The following is a 25,411-nucleotide window of genomic DNA, read 5'->3' on the forward strand; positions in this document are numbered from 1 at the left end:
GTGTTTGTACTATAATTACAAACCTCTTTTCAATGGTTAGGATGATACATTGCTGGTTCATAGGCTATGTAAATATCCACTTTGTCTTTGACAATATTATTATTCTCAATTTTATTACTACAGCCACGGTGACATAGTTGTTAATATTAATGGGTTTTCTCTGGATGCCAATATCTAGATTGCCTTCATGTCATTAACTGTGGCCCATGTCCAGAGAACTGAATAATGAGTCAAATATGCTGCACCCTTCTCTCTCAAATAAATGGAGATGGCTGGATCTTGGGACAGCTAACCACACCCAAAATACACTGGTAAACAGCAGACATTAACTGAAAAGTCTCCATATCAGGAATAAACCTGTCTACTATAATCAGCCTGCAAGCCTCAGCACAAGAAACAAACAAAAATATACAGAAATATGAGAAAACACAACAAAATGCCTCCAAAAACTCCCAACTCTCGTAAAGTTGATTCATGGGGCATTGAATTGGAGGAAATGAAAAGTCACTCAGCCAAATTATTTGAAATTATAACAGAGGAGACAACGTACCAGAACAATACTGCACTTGGCAAACTCGAAGATATAACTAAAAAAAATAATAAAATTATAAAATAATCAGCAAGTATACAAAGACAATAATAAAAAGCTAGCTGAGCTAAACAAAATTGTACATAACTTGAATGACTAGGATAAAAAAGAATTAGAGTCCATAAAAAGGTATCAAAGAAAACTTTAAAAGAGATTAAAAACTATCAGAAGTATGGGCAGCAGAAGTAACCAATGTGAGGACAGTGTCAGAACTAGAAGACAGGGCTGGTTTTGGTGACACTATACACCATAAAAACAACAAGAGAACATGTAAAATAGATCTGACATCTGCTAGATCTGACATGATACAAAGAGGACTAAGATTAACTAGAATTACTGAAAAATCAGAAGACTGCACAAAGTGCATTTAAAAATGTCTTTACTGAATACAAGACAAAAATGTAACGTACAGATAAGTGAGGCATATAGAACCCTACATATCCACAATTAGAAAAAGAGTCTCCCCATAACACATCATATTCAAAACACCAGAGTTCCAACATACAACAGAATCTTAAACGTTGTTACAGAAAAGCACTGACTCACTTTTAAAGGTAAACCCATTAGAATTACATGAGACTTCTCAACACAAACCTTAAAAACCAGGGGAGCTTGAAGTGAAGTGCTTCAAGCCCTAAAACAAAACAACTTTTGAGTTAGACTAGTATATCCTGAAAAACTGTCTTTCAAAATTGATGAAGAAATAAAATATTTACATAATGAACATTTAAAGAAATCCATGACCATGAAACCAGCACTCCAAAAAAATTTCAAGGATATTCTAGAAAGAGACAACGACACTAGCAATGACAAAAGGTCTAGTAGAATGAATATACCAGGTAGGGTGAGTGAGCAGTTAAGTAGCGGGAAAGAAAGGAAATTAGCAACAAGGAAATAATGCAATGACAGGGATAAGCCAATACCTATCAGTAACGACTCAATGAGAATGGTTTCAATCCCCCAACCAGAAGACACAGATTGGCAGGATGGATCAAGAAACAAAATCCAACAGTATGTTGTGTGTATAAGAAATACATTTAACCCCAAAAGAAATTCACTGACTAAAAATCAAAGGATGGGAAAGGATATTCCATGCAATGGGAACCTAAACAAAAAGAAGGTATAGCTATCCTATTTTCAAAGTAGATTTCAAGACAAAAAAGGCAAAAATTGGCAACTATAAACATATTGGTTAAGGGAACAATTCAACAAGAAGAGTTAACCGTTATTAATATATATGTACCAAACAGTAGCACACTCAACTTCATAAAACAAATAATGCTAGACATAAAAGATCGGGTAAACATAAACACAATTATAGCGGGGGACTTTAATACCCCACAGTCACAAACAGATCCACTAGACAAACAAACAAAAAAAACTAACAAAGAAATATCAGAGTTAAAAGCCTTCAAACAAATGGACTTAATAGATACGTACAGTGTTCCACCCAACAACAAAATACACATTCTTCTTAGCAGTATGTGGAACTTTCTCAGAGTAGATCACATACTAGTCAATAAAGCATGCTTAACTAAATGCAAGAGAACTGAAATTATACTGTATTTTCAGATAATAGCACAATAAAACTAGAAATCAGTGCCAAAAGAAAATACAGAAATTATGCAAACAGATGGAAATTAAACAATATACTGTTGAATAATCAATGGGTTACAGAAGAAATAAGACAGTTCCTAGAACCAAATAATGCCAGTATCACATACCAGATCTTTTAGGAAACACTGAAAGCAGTCCTAAAAGCTAAGTTTACAGCTGTAATGCCTATATCCCCAAAACAGAGCAAGGCCAAACAACCTAATGATGCACCTCAAGATCCTAGGAAAAACAAGAATCCAAATCCAAAACTAGTGAAATCCAGAAGATTATTTGCAAGAACTTTGCAAACCTGAATGCCAATAAATTGGAGAATTTAGAAGAAATAGATAAATTCCTAGATACATACAAATTACCAAATTGAACCAAGAAGATATAAAACCCTGAATAATCCAGTAACAGGCAATGAAACTGAAGCAGTAATTTAAAAAAATTACAAACCAAGAAAAGCCCAGGGCTGGATAGATCCACAGCTAAATTTTACAAGAACTTCAGGAAAGATCTAACACTAATACTTCTCAGTTCTTTAATGAAATTGAAAGGGAGGGGGCTGGGGATTTAGCTCAGTGGTTTTGACGCCTGCTGGGCAAGCACAAGGACCCGAGTTAAATCCCAGGTACCAAAAAAAAAAAAAAGCTTTTAAAAAAAAAGAGCAAAGAAAGAAAAGAAATTGGAAAGGAAAGTGTACTCCCAAAGTCATTCCTGGAAGCTAACATTACACTGATTTCAAAACCAACAAGGAGCCAACCAAAAAAGAACTACAGGCCAATCTCTTCAATGAATATAGATGCAACAATCCTCAACAAAATACTGACAAACAGAATACAACAAAACATCAAAAAGATCATACATCATGACTAAGTAGGCTTCAGTTCAGAATACACAATCAATAAATGAAATATATCACATAAATAGAAGGAAAAAAAATCACACGATCATATGAATAGTCACAGAAAAGGCCTTTGAAAAAAATCCAACACCTATTTGTGATAAAAAGGCTGAAGAAAACAGGTATAGAAGGACCTTATGGCGCTCTGATAAAACACATGACAAATCAACTGCCAACATCATATTAAATGGGGAAAAACTGAAAATTTTCTCTCTAAAATCAGAAACAAGACAAGGATGCCCACTACCACCACTCCTGTTCAACACAGTACTAAAACATTAGCAAGAGCAATTGGGTGAGAAAAAGAAATAAAAGAGATAGATAAAGGAAGGGAAGAAATCCTTTCCTATTTGCTGATGGCACAATCCTCTACATAAAAGACAAAAAATTCCACCAAAATACTCCTAGAATTAATAACCAAATTCAGCAATGTAGCAGGACACAAACACAGAAATCAATAGCATCCCTGTACACCAATACTGAAATGAGTGAGAAAGAAATTAGGAAAAAAAAAATCAACCACAGAAACACCAAGAAAAATTAAAATACTTAGGAATTAACCTAACTAAGGAAGTGAAAGACCACTACAACAAAAACTATAGTACTCTGAAAAAGGAGATTGAAGAGGACATCAGAAAAAGCAAAGATATCCCCTATTCGTGGATAGGCAAAACCAATATAGTCAAAATGGCCATACTTCCAAAGTTGATAAGGAGATTTAACACAATCCCAATCAAAATACCAATAATATTCTTCAAAGAACTGCAGAAAATAATCCTAAAATTCATATGGAACCAGAAGAGACCCAGAAGAGCAAAAGCAATCCCAGATAACAAGAGCATCACAAGCCTGAATTTCAAGTTATACTATAAAGCTTCAGTGATAAAAATAGTATTGACACAAAAATGGACACGTGGATCAATGGAACAGAACAGAGGATGCAGAAACAACTCCAATCATACTCATTTTTTCTTTACATTAGAAACCTTATTTTTTTATTAATAAAACAACCTTTGTGGACTAAAAACTTGCATGTTACACAATCCACAAACTTAAAATGCAAGTTTCACTAGATTCTAGCACATTAACGGAGTTATGTTCAACTATTTGATCTTTGACAATGAGGCCAAAAACATACACTAGAGGAAAGATAGGCTCTTTAATAAATGGTGCTAGTAGGGCCGAGGATTTAGCTCAGTGGTTCCGCAGCCTGCCCTGCAAGTGCAAGGACCCGAGTTCGATCCTCAGTATAAAATAAATAAATACATACATACATACATACATACATAAAGCTAGGAAAATTGGCTAACCTCATGTGGAAGATTAAATCTAGACCCATATTTCTCACCATGTACGAAGCTAAAATCAACATGGATCAAAGATCTAAATGTTAAAACAGAAACAATCTGCTAGAAAATGAAGTAGGTAAAATTCTTAAAGTCATAGGTGTAGGTAAGGACTTTCGAACACAACCCAAAGTGCACAGGAAATAGTACCAAGAATCAACAAATGGGATCACAGCAAATTAAAAAACCTGCACAGCAAAAGAACAACCAACAGAGTGAAGAGACAATCTAGAAAATGGGAAAGAACTTTTGCCAGCTATTCCTTGGAGAGATTAGTAGAATCTAGAATATTGAAGAAAAAAATCATACCCCTCCAGATGAAAGAATCAATAAATGGGCAATTGAAATGAACACACACTTCTCAGAAGTACAGAAGGCCAACAAATACATGAAGAAATGCTGAATTTCGCTAACCATTCAAGAAATGCAAATTAAGTAGTATCTTTTTTTTTTTTTTTTTTTGGTACTGGGGATTGAACTCGGGACCTTGCCGTTCCGAGGCAGGCGGCGGAAACACTGAGCTAAATCCCTGGCCCTAAGAAATGAAAATCAATGAGATTCCATTTTATCCCAGAAAGAATGGCTAACATCAAGAAATCACATAATAACATGCTGGTGAGACTGTGAGGTGGGGAAGAAACCCTTCTACATTGTTGGTGGGAATATGAATTAGTACAACCTCTATGGAATCAGAAAAGAGATTCCTCAAATAACTAAACCAAGAAATTCCACCCAAGCCAGCTATTCCCCTTCTAGGTACCTTCCCAAAAGAGTTAAAGACATCACATTACAGTGATACATGCACAGGCATGTTTGTAGCAGCACAATTCATAATAGCTAAATCTTAGAAACGACCTATCAACGGATGAGTGGATAAAGAAAATGGGGTGTTTACACATAATGGAGTACTACTCAGTTACAAAGAAAGATAAATTTCAGTCATCTGTAGGAAAATGGATACACCTTGAGGCCATAATGTTAAGTGAAATAAGCATAAACATAAAGAGCTAAATAAAAGATAGATACTAGGAAGTGGGGAGATAGATCTTTTTTAATGGGAACTGGATCAAGAGATGGAGGGAGGGAGAAAAGAAAGATGGGGAAGGGGGTGAAAAAAAGGAATTACCATGTGTTATGTACATGTACCAACTCCCCACAAGGAATGTAATCATTACATACTGCAATCTGTACTAATAAAAAATAAAAGCAAAGTAATTGATAAAATTGATAAAATAGTTATCCAATAGAAAACTCAAATGTATCGGTTGGCCAAAAGAATTATTTGTACTTTTCAGTTCCCTTCACAATTATCAAATTCCACCATAACTCTTACATATCCATTTAACTGTTTTATATTAATAAACTGCCCCCATTTTTTGTTTGTAATGACTTCATTTTTAGAGAAACTATAATTATCCTAATTGTTTTGCTCAAGAGTTTCCCCATTTCCTTGACAGTATTTTTGAACTGTGAAAAATAGAAATTAATTATCATTTTGTCCAATGACAATGTTTTTTGTCTAACATATTCCTGTAATGGTTATTATTTTGTGGACTTTTCTGTGCTATCAATTCATTGGAACAATTTCTCCTAGGAATGTTTCAGCCAGAGGCTGTCAGATTTTGGCATACATGCCAAAAATGATGCATGAATTAACTTCATGTAGGCCAGCTGATACCCTCATGTTTCCCTTCCATTTGTAGGAGTAGCTGCCTACTATTAAGAATAATGAAAGCCTACCTAATGGTACTACAAACAAGTTGCAAGTTGGCCCAAACAAACCTAAGATAAATTTCCAAACTGACTCTTTGAACAATTGCATACATGCCCAGTACAATGTTGGGCTCTGTAAAGGCTGTCTGCAACACAGGATAACTCTTGAAATGATTAAGATTCAAAGAAAATTTGGAAAGTTAAAAATCTAAACAGGGCAAGTCTGTCAAACTTGAAAAAACAGCATCAATGGCAATTAAATGATACATTAGAAAGATTTTTGAACAATGGAGGCAGAGGCAAAATTTTTGAACATTCTTTTTTTAAATCTCCATGAAAACAAATGTAAAATGTAAATAGTAAATCAAAGCTCTACAGATAGCATTTACAACAAAACTAGGTGATAAAAATCTCCACACACCCCTCTCCCCTTCAAAAAGCAGCAGATGGGGACAAGATCACCAACAACCACAAGACCTATATGGTATCATTATCTGCACTGGAAAGAAGTAGAAAGAAACAGTATATCTGCCAGAACTGAGAACAAGATACTCCCAAAACAGCATTAAAAAAAAAAAGTACTCATCAAAACCAGAAATCAATTTGAGCAGAAAAGTTATATTTGGAAGGGTTTTAAGTGCAAGGAGTCCACAGTGAAGTTTAAGATGTCAGAATAGTCTATCCTCTAACAATTCTTGAAATAGACCTTTCCATAAAAGGGAAGTACAATGGTAATAAAGGAAAAGGAATGTCCAGATAAAAGTAGAGAAGGAAACAGGCCTAGAACTCTCAGAAAGCAAATGGTACATCGCTATTATTCTGGGTGAAGAGAGCCCAAAACAAACAACAGAGAGAGTTCTGTGAGAAATGCAACCCCCAAAAAACCACCTCTAAGTGTACAAGATATCCAATTTCACACATACACACAAAAGCACAGCAAATGATGAGGGTCAACTACATAAAGTTTTTATACAAAAGAGTAAAGTACAGAGTATATTTTAATAATAATAATAATACCCACAAAATAGATGAAAATAGTAATCTACTACTTCAAAACTTGCTAAAATACATTACAGTAATGATTCAAGGGGCCGGGGATTCAGCTCAGTGGTGCTGCTGTCTGCCTCACAAGCGCAAGGTCCTGAGTTCTATCCCCCACCCCTGAAAAAAAAAGAGTCAAGGAAAGATAGAACAACATAAGTCAGATTTCAAAAAAACTCAGAATTAAGGTAGAACTCAGAAAAGAAGTATCAGAAGTGAAGAGCAAACTGGAATGAACACAAAAGCTAATACATACAGCAGAAAATGGCTTAGGAAAATCAAAAGGTAAAAAGGAAGACCTTTTTAAATTATTTATTTATTTATTTTTCCTTAAATTCTTTTATTGGTAACTTTTAGATATACAATACATTAACTTTTTTTTTTTTTACCGGGGATCGAACTCAGGACCTTGCGCTTGCAAGGCAGGTGCCAGAACCACTGAGGTAAATCCCCGGCACATTTACATTTATCATTGGGAACTTGTACCTTTACATGATGTATCTTGGTTCTTATTTTTTTCCCCATTTCCTGCCATCCCTTCACCTCCTCCCCGCTCCCTATTTACAAAGACTTTGTTTCCATTTTTTCCTTTTCTCATAATTTTTCCTTTCCCTTCTTTCCTTTCCCCTACCCCTCCCACGTCCTCTACCACTTTGGACCTTTTCTTCCTATTTCACATTATCAATTATTCATTTTAATCATTATTTACACTTTCAGTTTCTTACACCAGAGAAACTATTCGGTATTTACACATGTGTGTCCTATTTATTTCACTTAAGAGTATGGCCTCAATATGCATCCATTTAGCTATAAATGTCTCTAGTTTCTCGTTCTTTATGGCTGAGTAGTACTAAAAAGGAAGAATTTTTTGAAATCAAAAGATAAGGATTTGAGAGAAAACTGGTTTAGAAACAATGATTTAATATAACAGAATTCCTTTAAAAGTACTAATTAAAGTAATAAAAACTATAAGAAAAATCAGAAAAAAGTTCAAACTCTTAAGTAAAAGAGTCAACACATACCCCATATCAATCCACAGATCTCTGTCAGGTCTACAGTCCTCCGCTCTACCAGCTGAGCTATCGAAGGGAGCACCCCATATCAATCCAGAAGGCCCAACATCAAATTTTTCCAAAGCAACATTTTATGCCAGAAGAAAATATTTAAGATATTCAAGGAAAGAAAATATGAGCAAAGTTTATATGTTCACTAACAGTGATTTATAACACACTGTTATCAAAATACAATCAACAACTGCTCCCATGAGTCCTTCCAAAAGAATCTATTGAGAATGAGCTTCAGACAACCAAAAGAAGTTTAATCAGTCTGAGAACTGAAGGCAAGTGATAGTATTATTTACTTGTTGGTAAGCATATTGGGAGGAAATATTCTACTATCTGCATTGACCAATAGCCATAATTCTCGGTACAGAAGATGCAGATGCAAATAAAAACCTAATAGTCCTGAATTTGCACTGGAAATACTGATATAAGTTCAAGTGATTTTATTTTTAAAAACAAACAAGTATCAGAATACCTCATATGAGAACAACACTTCCACAGATAACTATAAATTCTGGGGTGAAAAAATTAAAAACACCTACCTGAAGATACTTGAGCAACCAAAAGTAGACAATCTAGATAAGAGGCAACACTGGAAGAAGAGAACATATTTGTATGGGTTTTCTGTTTTTACAGCTTTTGCCTGAGGGAAGATCCTAAGCTGCCTAGGGCAGCTAAAACTTAGATCAAAACCTTCAGTCTTACTGGCTTGAAAAACCAGAGTTTCAGGCTACCATAGCAGCTGGAATATAAGGATACGCTAAAAGATAAAGAACCACAAAGAAAAACTCCAGAATTTGGTATATAGGTTCTGGTCAGGTCTCTAGCTGATCTATATAAGAGTGGGAAAGACTCTTAAGCAGTCCAGATAAGGCTCCAACAACTGAACGGAGATGTCAGCTACTGCCCCCTGCAGGGAAACATGGTTAGATTTCAGTCCAGCTAACTGCCTGTAAATAAAACAACCCCCTGCCATCAATACTCTCCAGAACACACCAAACCCCAGTGTCTGTAGGGTACCACTGACAGTGTGAAGGATAAAATATAAAATTTCTAAGAAGAAAGTATGACCCATACTTAAGAAAAAAGACTACAGAGTAACCAAAAAGTAATACAGGTACTGGAATCAGCAAAGATTTTTTTTTTTTTTGGTACTGGGGATCGAACTCGGGACCTTGTGCTTTCAAGGCAAGCGCTGGAACCACTGAGCTAAATCCCCGGCCCAGCAAAGATTTTTAAACCAGCTATTATAATTATGCTCAAAATGACAAAGGAAAATATACTTGCAAAAAACAACATGCTGCTCTGTCAACAGAGAAATAAAAATTGTAGAAAGGAGAGATGTAAAATCTAGACCTGAAAATTTTACTCTAAAATATAAAACAATTCACTGAATGAGCATTAACCGTGGAATGAAGACTGCACTAAAGTTAGGCCAAAGGAAATTATTCAAAGGACAGAAAAATATTCTTAAAATAGAAATTACTGAACACTATTAAGCAGTCTAATATACATGATCAGAGTCAAAAAAGGAAGGGAACAGAAACATAAAAAACATTTGAAGAGGTCCAGAGGAAGGGCCTTCCGGGCCACCATCCCTCCCGCCGCTCCGGGCCCAGAGGAAGGGGCTTCCGGCCACCATCCCTACCACCGCTCCTGGCCCCTGTCCCACCTCTCCCAGCTCAGAGGAGGTGATCCGCGCGGGTGCCAACAGCACCCCCCCGCCCCCATAGTTGAAATGAGAAAACACGTAAATAAGTCTCAAAACCAGACTTCCAGATCACCTACAGCAACCCCAAAGGGAAATTAGATGGAACACTCTGATACTCAACCACCTGGACCCACTGAACTGGCAACAAAAGGGGATCTGGAAAAAAGGAAATCAGAAATAATTTCTCAGATAACAGGAAAAATTGTGCTCCTAGTGCAAGAAATGATTAATAAATCTAAAGAGGAGCTGAGGAACATGATGGAATCCCAACATGGGGAATAAATGAATCCATAAAACAGATTCAAATAGATTTCCCAGAGATGAAAAACTCCATTGAAATGGAGCAGAATGAGCCAATGTGAGGACAGAATTTCAGATACAGAAGATAAGATTGCAATTAATGACCAGGAAGAGAAGAATTGCTTCAAAATTATAAGGGAACACGAGAAATCAATCCAGCAGCTGCTAGACGATCCAAAGAAGAATAACACAAGACTGATTGGAGTCAATGAAGAAGCAGGAGAGAGCGCAGATGACATAAAAAAAACTCTTCACAGAAGTAATGGCAGAAAACTTCCCAAGCAGGGGAAAAGAACTTGACATACAGATTAAGAGAGGCATACACGACTCCAAATAGCCTTGATCAAAAAAAAATCTACACATAGGCATATAATTGTTAAGATTCCAGAAACTCAACAGAAGAAAAAAGTTCTCCAAGCAGTTAGAGAAAAGAAACAAATCACATAGAAAGGAAAGGCCATGAAAATCACAGCAGACTTCTCAACACAAACCATCAAGGCAAGAAGAGCTTGCAGTGACATATTCCAAGCCCGAAAAGAAAACAGCCTCCAACCCAGATTGATGGACCCTGCAAAACTAGCTTTCAAAATGGATGGAGAAATAAGATACTTTCATGACAGAGAGCACCTTAGGAACTTCGTGAATACCAAACCAGCACTCCAAAGAATTTTACACAATATCCTAGGAACAGACATTGAGGATCACAACCCCAGGAAGCAAAGCAGAATGAACCCATCTGGCATGACAAGAAATTAAATGTAAAGGGGGAGAACCCAACAAAAAGAAAAAGTCATGCCAATGACAAGTCAATGTGTTTCAGTTATAACCATCAACGTTAATGGTCTCAATTCACCAATCAAAAGAAATAGACTGGCAGAATGGGTCAAGAAGCAAAATCCAACAATATGCTGCATACAAGAAACACACTTAATTCAAAAGGAAACTCATAGACTGAAAGTTAAAGGATGGAAAACAATACTCCATGTGACAGGAACCCCAAAAAAAGCAGGAGTAGCTATCCTCTTTGCAGATCAAGTAGATTTCAAACCAACACTGATTAACAGAGAAGAAGAAAGACACTACCACCTTGTAAAGGGAACAATCCAAGAGGAAGAGATGACAATCATAAATATCTATGCACCAAACACTAGTGTGCCCAACTATATAAAACAAATACCAACCGACATGAAAAGTCATACATGCACTAATACAATTGTAGTGGGGGACCTCAACACCCTACTGTCACAAATAGATAGATCAACTAGGCAAAAAATAAGTAATGAAATACTAGAACTCAATGGAACTCTTGAACAAATGAACTTAACAGATGTTTACAGAGTGCTGCACCCCACAAAATCAGAATACACATTCTTCTCAGCTGCACATGGGTCATTCTCCAAAATAGACCACATATTCATACATAGAACATGTTTAAGTAAGTGCAATGGAATTGACGTTATCCCCTGTATATTATCAGACCATAGTGCGATGAAATTGGAGATCCATAGCAAAAGAAACTCAAAAAATTTCATAAACATGTGGAAATTGAACAACATACTTCTGAATAACCAATGGGTCACAGAGGAAATTAAAGAAGAAATCAGACAGTTCCTTTAATTAAATGACAATGACAATACAACATATCAGAATCTATGGGACACAATGAAAGCAGTCTTATGAGGGAAATTCATAGCAGTGAATACACATATTAGGAAAACAGAATGAGCCCAATTGAACAACCTGATGCTGAACCTCAAGCTTCTAGAAAAAGAAGAGCAGGACAACCCCAAAGCTCATACAAGGGAAGAAATTATAAAGATCAGAGGAGAAATCAATGCAATGGAGACTAAGAGAATGATACAAAAAAATCAATGAAGCCAAGAGTTGGCTCTTTGAAAGAATCAACAAAATTGACAAACCCTTAGCCAACCTTATCAGAAAAAGGAAAGAAAAGGCCCAAATCCATGCAATTAGGAATGAAAAGGGTGAAATTACAACAGACCCAGCAGAAATCCAGAGGATCATCAATACCTACTTCCAGAACCTATATGCCAATAAGATGGACAACACAGAAGAAATGGACAGATTCCTAGATACATATGAATTACCAAAGTTGAACAAAGAAGACCTAAAAATTCCAATAAAAATTCCAACCCAATATCAACCAATGAAATTGAAAATGTAATTAAAAACTTATCAACTAAGAAAAGCCTGGGCCCTGATGGCTTCACTGCTGAATTGTACAAGACATTTAGAGAGGAACTACTGCCACTACTCTTTAAACTCTTCAATGAAATTGAAAGGGAAGCAATACTCCCAAATTTATTCCTGGAAGCAAGCATCACCTTGATCCCCAAAGCAGAGAAAGACCCAACCGAAAAAGAGAACTATAGGCCAATCTCACTAATGAACATAGATGCAAACATCCTTAATAAGATAATGGCAAACAGAATGCAGAAGATCATCAAGATCATACACCCTGATCAAGTGAGATTCATCCCAGGGATGCAGGGATGGTTCAACATATGCAAATCAATCAATGTAATACACTATATCAATAGAGCCAAGGACAAAAACCATATGATTATCTCCATAGACGCAGAAAAAGCATTTGACAAAATCCAACATGCATTTATGATAAAAACCCTACAAAAAATTGGAATAGATGGTCTCTACCTCAAACTGATAGATGCCATCTATGAAAAACCAACAGCCAATATCATACTAAATGGTCAAAAACTGAAATCCTTCACACTAAAATCAGGAACAAGACAAGGATGTCCACTATCACCACTCTTGTTCAATATAGTTCTGGAAACATTAGCCACAGCAATTAGGTAAGAGAAAGAAATAAAAGGAACAAAGATAGGTAATGAAGAAGTCAAATTGTCATTATTTGCAGATGACAGGATACTCTATATAGAAGATCCCAAGAACTCCACCAAAAGTCTTCTAGACTTAATAACCAAATTCAGTCAAGTAGCTGGTTACAAGGTCAACACACAAAAATCAATAGCTTTCCTCTACACCAATGACAGACTCACTGAGAGAGAAATAGGGCAAATAATTCCTTTCACAATAGCATCCAAAAAACTGAAATACCTAGGAATCATCCTAACGAAAGAAATCAAAGACCTCTTCTCTGAAAACTATAGCACTTTGAAAAGAGAGATTGAAGATGATATCAGAAAATGGACAGACATCCCCTGCTCCTGGATAGGAAGGATTGATATAGTGAAAATGGCCATACTTCCAAAACTGCTATATAGATTTAACGCAATTCCAATTGAGATCCCAGCAGCATACTTTATGGACCTTGAGAAAACAATCCAAAAATTCATTTGGAATAAGAGACCCAGAATAGCAAAAGCAATTCTAGGTAACAGAGACATGGCAGGGGGTATCACAATCCCCAACCTGCAACTATACTACAAACCTACTGTGATATAAACAGCATGGTACTGGCAAAGAAACAGACCTGAGGACCAGTGGAACAGATTAGAAGATGCAGAAACAACGCCAGACACACTCAGCCATCTCATCTTCAATAAAGGAGCCAAACACCCTCACTGAAGGAAAGATAGCCTCTTTAATAAATGGTGCTGGAAAAATTGGGTTTCAACTTGCCAGAGATTAAAACTAGACCTATATCTCTCACCATGCACTAAACTAAAATCGAAATGGATTAGAGATCTAAATATTAAAATAGAAACTCGGAACCAGTTGGAACAGAGGTTAGGTAGAACTCTTGAAGACATCAGTGTAGGAAAAGATTTTTGAACAAAACCTCAGTTGCCCATGAACTAGCACAAACAATCAACAAGTGGGATCTCTTCTTATTAAAAAGCTTCTGCACAGAAAGAGAAACCACCAGCAGTGTGAAGAGACAACCCACAATGTGGGAAAAAATCTTCACCTGCTTTTCCTCAGACAAAGGTCTAATATCTCGAATCTATAAAGAACTTAAAAAGATCAGACCTCCCAAATTTAAAGACCCAATCCGATAATGGGCATCTGAAATGAACAGACATTTCTCAGACAAAGAAGTAGAAATAGCAAATAAATACGTGAAAAAATGTTCAACATCACTGGTCATTCGAGAGATGCAAATGAAAACAACTCTGAGATTCAACCTCACTCCAGAAAAAATGGCTGCCATCATGAAATCAACCAATAACAAATGCTGGCAGGGCTGTGGGAACCCCGCTTCAACGCTGGTGGGAGTGTAGACAGGTGCAACCACTGTGGAAATCAGTATGGAGATACCTCAAAGAACTAGGACTGGAAGTCCCATTTGACTCCGCTATTCCACTGCTGGGGATCTTCCCCAAAGAATTAAAAGAATCATACCACAGTGATATATGTGCGCCCATGTTCATAGCAGCACAGTTTGTGATAGCTAAAACTTGGAAACAGCCCAAATGCCTATCAACTGGAGACTGGATAATGTAGTTTTTTTATAAAATGGAGTACTACTCAGCCATTAAAAAGGAGAAATTAGGGACATTTATAGCTAAGTGGATGCATATTGAGGCGATACTCTTAAGTGAAATAAATAGGACACACATGTATAAATACCGAATAGTTTCTCTGGTGTGAGAAACTGAAAGTGTAAATAAGGACTAAAATGTATAATAGGTAATGTGAAATAGGAAGAAAAGGGGCAAAGGGGAAGGAAGTGGGAGGGCTAGGGGAAAGGATAGAAGGGATTGGGATTAATATGAGAAAATGGAAAAATAGGAACAAAATCTTTGTAAATAGGGAGGGCTGGAGGGGTTGAAGGGAGGGCTGGGCAAGGGTGAAAAATAAGAACCAAGAGAGACTATGTAAAGGTGCAAATTTCCAATGATGAATGTCATTATATTGTATACCTAAAATGTACCAATGATTAGAATGAATAATCGATAATGTAAAATAGGAAGAAAAGGTCCAAAGGGGTAGGGGTAGTGGGAGGGGCAGGGGAAAGGAAAGAAGGGAAAGGAAAAATGATGAGAAATGGAACAAATGGAAATAAAGTCTTTGTAAATAGGGAAGGGTGGAGGGGGTGAAGGGAGGGCTAGGAATGGGGAAAAAATAAGAACCAAGATGCATTATGTAAAGGTACAATTCCCAATGAGAAATGTAATTGTGTTGTATACCTAACATGTACCAATAAAAGAATTTAACAAACAAACAAAAAAAATTTGAAGAACTGTAATCCCAACACTCTGGAAGCTGAGGCAAATTTAAGACCAGCCTGGGCAATTTAGAGAGTTTGTGAGATACTGTCTCAAAAAATAAGAACTGGGGATACAGCTCAGTAAGAACACCCTGGGCTTAATCCCCAATACAAAAAAAGAGAAGGGGGAAAGGGGTCCAAAACTTGGTAAAGTCATAAATTTACAGACTGAGAGCTCACTGATTCTCCCCAAATAGATCTTGTATTAATGCCATACCACGCAACATCATAGTCAAACACCTGAGACCAAAAGTTAAAAATCTTAAAAGCAGCCAGAGAAAAGTGTACATGAAAATGAAAAAGGATATGACTGGCTGCTGACTTGTCATCATAAACACCAGAGACCAAATTTACTCTCTGGAAATGGTGAGCCAGGAACACCAGAGGGTGAGGTACATATGGCACAGCTGAGGACGCAGAAAAGATCAATTCCAAGTATACACACTAAATGAAGAGACAGCCTCCTTCGCATGTTCTTTTCCAGAAAATTAGCAGCCTTATTTATTCTCCATATATAGGAGATGACATACAAACAATTTAAAATGAAACCAATCAGAGTGAATCTGGGCAGTAAGGGAAAAAAACTCCACACAAACATAAAACTCTGACTAATATCCTCATAACAATGAAACATTTTAAGAACAATTAAAATAGTACCTGAAAATTAAGAATACAACAACAACAACAACAACAAAAGAATACAATGTGAAAATAAATACCCTGAATAAATACAACTGAAGAAAGGAGAAAAAAAGGGTGGATTCAAAGATAAAGTTGAGGGGGCTGGGGCTTTAGCTCAGTGGCACCATGCCTGCCTCACAAGTACAAGGTCCTGAGTTTGATCCCTGGTACCAAAAATAGACAAAGTTGAAGAAATCACACCAAGATCTTCCCAAAAGAGACAAACAAAGAGAAAAATAGGAAATAAAAAGAAAACTTGAGGATCAATGCAAGGGCCTTGGTCCAAATAATGTGTGGTGGTGGGGGTGGGGTGGGGGTGTTAAAAAATAAAGAACTGAAATTACCCAAATATAATTCTAGAAGCTTTCCCAGAACTGGAAAATGTTGATTCAAAGAAGACACAACAAAGAAAAAATAATTTAAACATAGAAGTACATAAAGACAAGATTCCAAAAGCCTCCAGAAAAGAAGTGATCACTTACACAGTACCCAGAAAAAGAATACTCAGCAGTAACACTGGAAGGTGGAAGGCAATGGAACAATGCTTTTGAAATTTTGAAATAGAGTACTATTCCCCAGGTAAACAACCAACCAATATTCATTGCCCATGTACTGTTTTCTCAGGAAATGACTAGAGAATCTGCTACACGAAGGCAAAGGAATAAACCAAGAAAAAGTAGTACAGAATTCAGGAACAGGAGCTCAAACACAAGAAGATACAAAATGAGTTCCCTTGATCATTAAGAAAGGAGATTCTAGGGCCGGAGATTTAGCTCAGTGGTTCCGATGCCTGCCTCACAAGCACAAGGTCCTGAGTTCAATCCCCGGTACCCTCCCCCCCAAAAAGGAAGGAGATTCTAGGATGATAGGTATTCCCAAGAAACAAAGAATAACTAGTCTAAACTAGAATAGAAGAATGACTTTGAGGTAAATGACTTTAAAAAAAAAGAGAGATAGAATAAATAACTCATTTTAAAATAATAAAGAGATGTGCATACCTCTGCTGGAGAGTATATGGGTGATTACGATGGACACCAAAACTTAAGAAATAAGTCAACTATTAACTTTGGTCAAAAGTTATATGAAAGAAGAAATGTAATAATGCATCTTTAATGGCTCAGCTGTGCAGTCAAAATATAAACACTGAAATATTGATTTAACCATAAACTGAAATACGGTATGGGGACAAAATTAGGATGGGGGCATGGAAGTGTGGGTATTTCTGTAAGAGTATACAATTGGATCACTTAAAAGTCAGTAACTATCTAAAACTGAAAAAGACAAAGAACTATAATAACTTATTTTTAAATAGACATAAAACAAAACTACTGCTCCTGAGAAGACTAAATCTACAGTTGAAAGATGGGACAAAAGTCTACCAATTTTTATTATAGGCCTACCAAATTTTGACTTGAACATGGGTTATATGACTTTTTCTTCTTGATTTATAAGAATTTTTTCCACATTCTAGGTTATGTATCTTCTACGGTTTACCTTTACCTCTCTTTAGTTCTACTTAGCCTTTATGGTTAGTGCCTTTTGTAACCCATTTATGAAATCTCTGCCAATTGAAACTCATGAATATAGTTTATTCTTATTAATACCTTATTGTTCCCTTTCACATTTAGATCTACAATTCACCTAGAGTTGGTATTTGTATCATGGTAAGAGCTGAGAATGCAGGGTATTTATTTTCACATATAGCTGTCCAGCACACCTATGATAAAGATCTCCCTTTTCCCACTGCACTGCAGGGTCTACTGCCTTTGTTATAGATCAAGTTACTACATATAGGTGGGTCTGTTATTAGACTCTGTCCTATTCCACTGATTCATTTTTTCCTATCCTAATATCAATGTTACACTGACTTAATTACTCAAACTTTACCATATTCCTTGATATATAATAGTATGACCTTGATGACTGCCGTTGAGTGTTCTTGGTCTTTACATTTTGATAGAAAATTTGCAATCAGCCTGTTAACTTCTGCCTTCCCAAAAACACTGCTGGGTTTATAACTGGGAATGCCCTGAATGTACAATCCATTTAAGAAGTGACAGCATTATACACTTATACAGTGTGTACTGATCTAAGTAGGGTAATCAGCATTTCCATTTCCTTATTATTTCTTCAAGGTTCTCTCTTCTAGTTCTTTATAAATATATAACGGGTTGTTGTAAACTGAAGTCATCCTACTATGGTACAGAAAACTAGAACTTATTCCTTCTATCCATCTGTATTTTGATACCCATTGTCCAATCTCCTTCGATCTACTCTCCCCACTACTCTTTCTATCCCTAGTAATCCTACTCTCTTTTACTTTGAGATCAACTTTTTTGGCTTCCACATAGGACAAAGAACATGGTATTTGTCTTTCTGTCTCTGGCTTAGTTTCCCTAATATATTGCTCTCCATTTCCATTCATTTTGCCACAAATGACAGGATGTCACTGTTTTTTTGTGGATGAATAATATTACATTTTGTGAATATTCTAAATTTTCTTTAAAATTCATCTCTCAATAGACATCTTGCTTGACTCCATATCTGGGATATTGTGAGCAATGCTGCAACAGACAGAATACAGGTATCTCTGATATGTGGACTTAAATCTCTTTTGGACGTACATACTAGAAGTGGAACAGCTGGATTATATGGTAGGGCTGTTTTTAGTTTTGTGAAGAATCTTCATATGGTTCTCCATATAGCTGTACTAATTATATTCCCAGCAGCAGTGATAAGAGTTCGCTTTTCTCTATAGCCTTGCTAGCATTTATTTTTGTTTTTTTGATAAAAATCATTCTGACTGGGAAAGATGATTCACATGTGGTTTTGATCTGTACATCCCTGACAGCTACTGATTTGTACCCTTACTATAAGGTTTTCAATGGTAATCTTGTCAAAAGAGTCTTTAAAAGAAAAACAGTATTTAAATAGCAGATATAGTATTTTTTAACCAAGACTGTTAAAATTTAAAAATTAATTTTCTCAGTTGCACAAGACACATTTTAAGTCCTCAGCAGCCACATATTGCTAGTGACCACATACTGAGCTGTACAAATATAAACAGGGCCATCATCTCAGAAAGGTCTACCTGACAAGAGTTTCTGTAGATCACGGGTCAGCAAACTGCAGCTCTCCAGCTGTTTTTACAACTCAAGTCTATTAGAACATAGCCACACTCATTTGATACATATTATTTAGGGATGCTTTAGTGCTACAATGGCAAAATTAAGAAGAGCAACTGTGACAGAGACCATATGACCTAGAGATATAATTACTTGCCCCTGTATAAAGTCATTCAACTTTTACTATAGACTACACAAAAATCAGGTAGGGTGTGTGTGTGTGTGTGTGTGTGTGAGAGAGAGAGAGAGAGAGAGAGAGAGAAAGAGAGAGAGAGAGAGAGAGAAATGCTTGAGGGAAGATTAAGACTGCAATGCTCTATTTTACCAATAGATGCCCCCACCTAACCAGATTTAATATAAAAATGCCTTGCTTCCCTAAAAAGCACTGTTTTAATTTTGAATTTGAAATTCAAGTCTCATGATACAAACCATAATAAACATTTCCCATTTAGGTGCTCAAAATTGATCTCAATTTCAAGATAGCACCATAGTTTCTTTTTGGAACTGAGCTATGCTTATATTTTTGGTGGGACTATACAATGACCTACTGAGCTAATAACAAACCACCTAAGGATGGTCTTCCTCTCATATATACTCTCTATCAACACCTACAGTCAAAAGCCCAAAGGGAGGGTATAAAAATGATACTAAATTAATCAACTCTGGGCCTAGAACTTTGGGCTTCCACAGTGATGGAGGGGCACAGACAGGCAGACAGAGAGCATGTATGAATTCAGTGAAGATACCACAAACCAGAAGTACGCATTTCCTACTGCCTAGACAGCCATAGCTGACCAGGATCCTGTCCAAGTTTGATTTTTTTCATCCTCTGACCCATTCTGTTCATTGCTCCACGTCCTGCCAGTATCTTCCCTTCATTGCTTAAGATAGCTAGAGAGTTGGTTTCTTTTTCTACAAATAAAAGTCCAATAAGTAATATAAAATGTAAACCATTATAAATGGTTTGGCAGAAAATCTAGAGTAAACAAAATAGAAAACAAAATTGATGTATTAAAGATAAACATGATGTGGGCTGGGGATTTAGCTCAGTGGTTCCACTTCCTGCCTCACAAGCACAAGGTCCCAAGTTTGATCCCCGGTACCAAAAAAAAAAAAAAGATAAACATGATTTGTCCACCTGTAGTATCTCATTTTACTCACTTAGCCTGCCGTGAGTCTGTTCCAAGCTCCGGCTAAGGAGGCATCTGCTGGGTCCTGCCCGCGGGCAGGCTCCCGGTATCTCCTGCCCAGTCTGCCCTCCCACAGAGCCCCGCTCTCTGGGAACTCACCTCCGCGGAGCTCAGGGAGGGCCCTGTTAGGGCCGCTATTGGCCCTAGTCTCAGACCTTCCCAAGGGCTATAGAAGAGTGACTGGATGCACTCAGTTTGTAGCCCCACTGATGAGCCTCCCTCTGCCCCATTGTAGTATCTCATTTTAAAGGAAGCACACCAGATATATTTTGACTAGGACCAGGTCTCTGTAAGACTGGCAGTTGCAATTCCAATACACAATCTCACTCGGTGCCATCGCTATTCTGTTCTTGGCTCTGTTAGTTGTCTATTAGCCATCCATTATTTCTGTTCTTAGCTGTTATCAATTAATTCTAAATATTAATTGAGGGGCTTTACAGTTCAGATTGTACCTATGAGTATAAAGGGAAGAAACTATTGTGTACTCCCATCACTTCAAACATCTTTAGTTCACTGACATAATCTCTCCAAATATGCACTGATTACGTCAGTGAGAATGCTTTTGAAATGTGAGTTTAACAAACTATTAAGACCACCTTCCAATTTCCATGGATAAGATGATAAATATGCAAAACCAAGATATATCCATCTGGAAGTTACTAAACTACTCTTGTTCTGATTTGGCTATTACTAGAATGACTATAAGATACACGAGACAGTGATTTTGCTCTCTCTCTGCAAAGGACATTAAGTGAAACCTTATACCATGAAGAGTGCTTTAAAATATATGCTATCATGAGCTGAGGATACAACTTAAAGTACTTGCATAGTGTATATGAGGTATATGAGAAAGAAAAAGAAAGAAAGAAAAGAAAACTCTGAAGAAGTGAAGCAACTAGATGTTCTGTTTTTAATGTGATGCTATCATGTTAAAAGAAAAATTAGTAAACCAAACATCAACCCTATTTTCAGTTCAAATGAGCGTTTTGGTTCTGATTCTAAAAGCATATCCCTAAAAGCATAATATTAGAGCAAGTTCAGAATGAACAACTCCAGGTGCAATTCATGTATTTTCCCCCATATCCTAGAATATATAAAATTCTCCAACTAGCCTTCTACTTGCCCCAGTCTCCAAAATTTTCAAAATAGTATTAGAATCACAGTATACTGTTTTGATTTCTTAAAGTTATTTCATCCCCAAAATCAAGTAACTGAGAGTATGCCACTGCCATTGTTCTCAAGATCTTAGTAGTCTACTTGGAAATAAACAATTAAAATATGATGAGTTAAATGCTGTTCAGATATACACAGGTGTCAATGGAAGGACACAGGAAGTCCTCCAAATTTGGGTTTGAGCAAATCAACTAGCAAGAGGTAGCCAGAGAAACATTCTCAATGTATTCCCTCATCTGACTCCTAGAGGAAATAAGAGAGTTTTGTTCCTGCAAGACCCTGGTCACAACTTTCTCAACAGATCAACACATAACCTTGCTTTACATGTTTTGGTTTAAAGACATCTTTTTAATAATAAACACTATGGGGTGAGGATTTAGCTCAGCAGCACCGCGCCTGCCTTGCAAGTGAAAGGTCCTGAGTTTGATCCCCAGTACCAAAAAACAACAATAAATTAAAAAATGAAAAAAATAAACACTGTGACTTACCATTTAATTCATGGCCTATAGAACTATAGCTCATATCTGAATAAAGTTTATTAATATACATATTTTCTCCATAAAGCACATCACAGCCTTCATGCACTTATGAACACCACAGCTTTCTGTACTAGACTTACAAGTAGTTTCAGCAATGAAACAGAAATTAGAAAGCACAAAAAATGTGAAAAACATGGTACTAAGTAAATTAGGAAAAGAATATTTGTTTGCAGTAAGAAAGCTTAAAGAATAAAGTGTCACTTTGTTCAGTCTCATATAACTCGAATTGCTTACTATTTTACATAGGCATAGGCCTTTGGATGACCATTTATCAGAGTACTGATTTTGAAGTTATAAATACATCTTAGAAAATAAGTAAATTTGCAAATATGGACTCCTCAAATAATGAGGACTGACTCCGTGGAAGGAAAGATATATAACCACCAAAACAAACATCAAGTGCATTATAAAAATCCTACCCAGTTTTGCTAATTTACTTATATCTGAAAAAGCCTAAAAGAACTGGTATCTTTCACTACAAAATTTTTAATAAATTCACCATTTATTTCTAGAACTGACATACAAAAATGTATAACCATTATTTTCCTTGTGACTCTTTAGTCCTTTAAAAATACCTATCATTGTATAATTCAATGTTTGTGGCTTGGACGAATGTTATGATATTCACTCATGCATCCCAAAGTATTTATTGAGGGTCTTTGTTCTACTACAGAGGCCTGGAATATAATAGTGAAAAAACAGATTCAAGTCCAAGTCTATTATAAGCAGGGAGAAAATGAACAAATATATAAGCATTTAGTACTATGTAAGGTATGAATATGTTCTAGAAAAAAAAATGAAGCAGAGAAAGGGGTTGACTGATACAGACATCCTAAACTGGGCAGTGAAAGAAAGCCTCTTTGAAAAGGTGACATTTGGGCTGGGGGTTTAGCTCAGTGGTGCCTCCACCTGCCTTGCAAGTGCAAGGTCCCGAGTTTGATCCCCAGTACCAAAAAAACAAAAAAAAAAACATGAAAAGGTGACATTTGAGCAGAAATGTGAATGAAGTAAAGGAGAAGTATGTTTGAAGCACACGGGAGATAAGCCAGTGTGGACGCAGCAGAAGGGCAGTTGTTAACAGTTAGTAAGAACTAGATCAGAAGGCCCTGTAGGGCACAGTGAACATACTAAATTTTATTTTAAATGCAACTGGAAATCTTTGGAAGGTTCTGAGTTGAGGAAAAATTGATCATAAAGTTATATTTAATTATACTTTATTCTTCTTTCTGATTATCTGAAATATTTTCTTTCCTGGTATTTCCAATCTTGTAATTTTTTTTTTTTTTTTTGGTACCGGGGATCAAACTCGGATCCTTGCGCTTGTGCAGCAGGCAGCGAAACCACTGAGCTAAATCCCCTCTAAATGTAATTTTTAGAGTTGTTTCTTGCCAACAGTCTGTAGATGGATTCTCATTTCTTGTGGTAATATATGCTTTATTTCTTCTATCTTATATAATAGGAAACAAAAATAAAATATTTTGTTTCTTCTTTCTCTTTTCTTTACTTTTGTTGGAATATGTCTCATTTTATTCTACCCTCAACAACCCACTGCTGTAATTTAAAAGTTCTATGCTTATTTTCTTCCTTTTGGCACACATATGATTTTATTTTTTCTCTATAGACAAATCAAATCTTAATGATCATTCTGTACCCTTAATTTACCTTTCCCCCTACCTGTCTCTCCCAGTACATCAAAGAGAAAGCTGATCCTGAAGACTGCTTTTATTTCCATTTTAAAATTCCCAATTTTAACATTATTAAAATTTGCTTACGCAATTATTCTTCATTTCACAGTTACTTTATCACTATCAATTTTTTTTTTTTTTTGGTACCAGGGATCAAACTCGGGATCTTGTGCTTGCAAAGCAGGTGCCGGAACCACTGAGCTAAATCCCCGGCCCTATTACTATAAATTTAAATACTAATATATTAAGAGTCATTACTCACCATTGTCTTAATTCTGTAACTTAATCTATATTAATTTTTAAAAATTATACTTACTCAAAAGACAAAAAAGACTAAAATACCAACTTAATATCATCCTCCAACATCCACGCATACTCCAATTTCCCTTACTATCTCAAAGATGCCCTCTACAACTGTTTCCCGCCCAATTCAGAAGCACATCAAGATTCACAGATCCACACACTACATTTGGCTGGTGTGTCTCTACTCTCATATAATCTAAAACAGTCCCATTATCTCCTTCTATTTTTCATGGCACTGAATATTTTGAAGAGTACAGGCCAGTTATCCAGGAGAATATCCAAAGGGTATTTTCTCATGACTAATTTCAAATTAAACATTTGCAGCATTAATTTGATGATTTGTATACCTCCTACTGAATCACCTTAGCACATGCTAGACTCTAATAGTGCCAATGAAAAGTCTGACTTTATTATAATGGTGACCATAGTTTCCATTTTAAATACACATTTTTCTCTTTTGTAATTAATAGCTAATCTATGAGGTGAAACATTTAGAACTTGTTAATAAATGGTTCTCCAAAACATTTTACTAAATGGTTTTAGCATCCAATGATGGTATCTGCCTTAATCAAATAATTACACTGAGGATATTAAATGGTGATTTTTCTGATTCTATATTGGCTGTTATTCTTCTAAGAAGTTAATATGTAACAAGCCTATCTTGCACCCATATCTTGGTTCCTAAGCGCCATTTTTCAGTAAAACAAAGCAGGAACCTTTGGAGAAATGCTTGCTCACATTCATTACAGAAAAAGTACAAGGTAAGCCAGAATCAACTTCTTATGTCTGAAAATGAGGATGATAAAAGATTTCAAAGGTGACAACTTGGTATCAAATAATGACACTAGTGAACTGTAACTGAATTTTATTTTTTTCAGTTTTATTTTTTATTAGCATTTGTTTCATTACATAATGACTACATTCACTGTGGGGAACTGGTACATATATATATCATATCTCAAGGGAAAGTGTGAGCAACCCAGAGAAACAGATTAACACAAAGATCTTTTTCTCTGTAATATTCATTAAACAGAACTTTGACACAAATAGAAAACGACACTACGAAGAAAGGAAACAACAAAGAAGAGTTTAAAAAAGTATCATAACTATATGCGTACTAGTAAGCTTGAAAAGCTCAAATAAAATTAAGAAATGAAATAAATACTAAAGAAAGCAGATAATAAAAAACTTCCTTCCTCAACAAATCCCAGGCTGATAGCTTTATAGGTGAAT

General features: G+C 36.1%; 1 protein-coding gene and 1 pseudogene across 8 annotated transcripts in view; both read right to left on the reverse strand.

Annotated features, from left to right (window-relative positions):
- Tlk1 (tousled like kinase 1) overlaps positions 1 to 25,411 on the reverse strand; it is a 152,257-nt gene that overhangs the window by 70,504 nt on the left and 56,342 nt on the right. The window contains exon 3 of one of the 8 annotated variants that reach the window (XM_087200247.1): positions 551 to 587. The exons of the other annotated variants lie outside the window; for them this stretch is intronic. Coding sequence (XP_087056373.1) covers positions 551 to 587 — 37 coding nt within the window. The remainder of the gene's footprint in view (positions 1 to 550; positions 588 to 25,411) is intronic. 8 annotated transcript variants of the gene reach the window in all.
- On the reverse strand, positions 20,402 to 20,701 carry LOC147829956 (Nuclear RNase P; annotated as a pseudogene).

The sequence above is a fragment of the Heterocephalus glaber genome, unplaced genomic scaffold (genome assembly GCF_053883595.1).
Source record: "Heterocephalus glaber isolate CG9 unplaced genomic scaffold, H.glaber_assembly_v1.0 deba00000347, whole genome shotgun sequence".
Taxonomy (NCBI): Eukaryota; Metazoa; Chordata; class Mammalia; order Rodentia; family Bathyergidae; genus Heterocephalus; species Heterocephalus glaber.